Below are 3,022 nucleotides of genomic sequence, written 5' to 3' on the forward strand. Positions count from 1 at the left end.
TTTCAGTTTTTCCCTGATTTCCCCCTCTACTTAGGACACGCGACACACAAGTTAGATAAAAGGTATTGCATTTACCTTTTTCAAGGCAAAAGAAACGGAAGTAGTGTGTGTATCCAAAGGATCTTTTAAATGTAATTTCAAAATGAATGAATAACTAGTGATATTTATTATTATCCTATGAATCAATTTGAGGAGAAATTCACTTCAAGTCATAATCAGTGACATTATTATAATCAATTTTTTTAACCAAGCAGCACATATAAGTTATTAAATTATATAATATGTTAGTTATTCACAAATAATCGTGTGATTTTTGAAGGAATATTAATAAATAATTCTTAATAATTTTGTTACATCATATATATCATTTAGGGTGATTGAATAATTCATACCAACAATAAATTAGTTTGGATTAGTGAACTTTTGGTTTATCAATTTTAAACTCTTTGATGAACTAAAATTCTAATGTAAATCTATGGGTCATAAATTTTATTACCAATTATTTTGCAGCTCATAACAAAATCTATATTAATTCTTTAGAAATTATATGAATTTTGCTAGAACTATCATATATTAGCTTGTATGCTTTGATAGATGCCTTAATTTGCTTCTTTTAATACATTTTCAACATATAAATATGGAATATTTAAAATTATCTACTATGTACATATTTTCTCAAAATCCCCCTGTTGAAAAAATTAATACTCTTTTTTTTAAATATATTTAGTAACATCCCAAAACTTATTTACTGAATTTATAAAGAAATCCAAGAGATTCATAAGTAACTAAGATCAAAATGGGGGGGGGGGACACATTAAAATGATTAATGTTCTGGTGACTAAATTGAAATGAAAAAAAAAAAAACTTTCATTATTTCAAAAAAAAATATTTGGCATAAGAAAATAATATTGACATATCCTTAACATGAAGTCCATTTATAATTAATACTCCATTGAAATGATAGCCAGCGGCTGTAATCAATGTCGACCAAGCAAAGGCACGTGTTTTGAAGTCATAATGTCGTATACACCAACGTCTAATGAACTTGAAATCGCCGTCAATGTTGAGAATATGATTTTCTGGTTTGTGCAGGTTGGAGGGTAAGGTGGCCAGCTAGTTGCGAAAAACGGAGCATCAGTGATCACAGCAGACGTTCACTATGAACTGGGTCATCAACTCGCAGCTTCACTATCCCCATCAAGAGAGTTACCATCACTGTGATGTCAGAGACGAGGAACAGGTCGACCAAACTATATCGTTCGCCGTCGACAGACTTCCGTCGGAGACGATATAAATGGACTTGGCCACGCTTCACCTCTGCGGCCACCATAATGTGGATATCGGACGCATCTGCATCAGGAGACAGAGTGAGGGGAGGTAGAGAAGCATCTGGTTAAAGGGTGTGGAACACCAGGGAGTTAAATTTCGCGACATAGATGGCTCATATTGGGTCATAGATGATTATGACATATTATAAATGATAGAAAAATTCAGGACTAACTTTCAATCGAGTTAAAAGTTCAGAGAGAGACTGAGTTATGCCGAACTCCAGGGATTCAGAGCTAAGCCAACCCTGCAGGGGCACATCATATCAGAAACTTCAAAGAATCACAATCTCAGGCAGACAGGCACAATAAAATGACAACGACAAAATCTACAAGGCGTCAAACTAAATCACAGAAACTATTCCTTGTTTCTCATATTCAAACATATTCCTCTCCAAAACCCAGTCTTCTATCATCATTTGAGAGTTCAGAGGTTGATCAGCTGGCAAAAGATGGCCACCGCCCAAAACGACAACACTTGCGAAGCTTCCCCATTGTTGGACATATCCTACTGGAACTTTATTCACTTTCCAGATCTTTCTCTCTGCATTCAAATACTTCTCAATCCCTTCACATTTCATTGTCTTCACCCATGCCTCGCTGGGAGGCACCCCTAACTTCAAGTCATATTGCCCTTGGTATACAAGCACCTTAGTCCTCTTCACCAAGTACTCTACCATATACTTCACACTCTTCATTAAGTCCTCATATAATATAGCTAGAACAGCATCACTACAACCTTCAAACACAGCAGATTCATTCACCCCTAGTGCCTTCTTCACCTCACTGGATTTCAAGAACTCAGTGACCAAATTACTCTCATAAGGAGCTTTCTTTGTGTAGTCATACAAAGTAGCTAAACCAGTCATGTTCTGCAACAGACTCAAAGCATTGCTTCTAGCATCTGTTGCTGCACTCCAATTCCCCAATTTGGTCAATCTGATCGCCTCTGACAGAGCCTTCTCCACCTCATTCTTCTGCCTCTCATTGATCAATCCAATATAGTAAGCATTCTTAGCATGGGTAGCAACTTGTGTCACTGGATCAATCAGCCCATCCCCAATTGCCACACCTGCCAAATTCACTCTCTGTGAAACATTCGATCGAGAATTCCTGTGTAATATGTAATACCCAATTGCAGGAACATACTTCCCAGCGTAGCTTTCACCGGTTATATAAATTGGTCGGTGCTTGAAAACAGGATCAAGTTGAATGAACTTAGTAATGGCAGCAAAGAGGTGTTTGGCAACAGATTTCTGGTCTCTTGGGATTTCTTGAGGGTCCGAGGCCACACTGAATCCGGTACCGATTGGGTTATCGAGGAAAAGTAGGCCGAAGATTCTGTTCCACGAGGCAGGATTCGGTTTGAGAGTTAGGGATTTGGTGACGCGCCATGGACCGAGCTCGAAGAAGTTACCGATCATGGAGGAGCAGCCAGGGCCGCCTTGGAGCCAGATGAGAAGTGGGGTTTGGGATAGAGGTGAAGTGAGGTGCTGAGCTTCGTAGAAAGTGTAGAAAATGGCAGAATTGGAAGCATGGCTGACAGGGAGGTAGCCAGATTTTGTGGGTAGCGCTTGTTGGGGGAACAAAGGGGATGGATCTGGGGACGAAGAAGAAGAAACATAGTTGTGATTTAAGCAGAAGATAAGAGTGGAGAGGAGGAAGATCACAAGAGAATTGGTTCTTGTTGACTCCAT

General features: G+C 38.6%; 1 protein-coding gene across 1 annotated transcript; it reads right to left on the minus strand.

Moving 5' to 3' along the window:
- Positions 1 to 1,633: 1,633 nt before the first annotated feature.
- Positions 1,634 to 3,022, minus strand: LOC114717010 (serine carboxypeptidase-like 50). Its single transcript, XM_028902093.1, has one exon. It carries the CDS (start codon positions 3,020 to 3,022, stop codon positions 1,670 to 1,672), a length of 1,353 nt encoding a protein of 450 aa, XP_028757926.1. The 3' UTR covers positions 1,634 to 1,669.

This window comes from Neltuma alba, unplaced genomic scaffold (genome assembly GCF_004799145.2).
Source record: "Neltuma alba isolate B1F8T4 unplaced genomic scaffold, ASM479914v2 tig00002102_pilon, whole genome shotgun sequence".
Lineage (NCBI taxonomy): Eukaryota > Viridiplantae > Streptophyta > Magnoliopsida > Fabales > Fabaceae > Neltuma > Neltuma alba.

Bases quoted from the DNA above. Each gene is read 5' to 3' on its own strand.
- LOC114717010 (XM_028902093.1), bottom strand. From the start codon at position 3,022: ATGGAGTCAACAAGAACCAATTCTCTTGTGATCTTCCTCCTCTCCACT.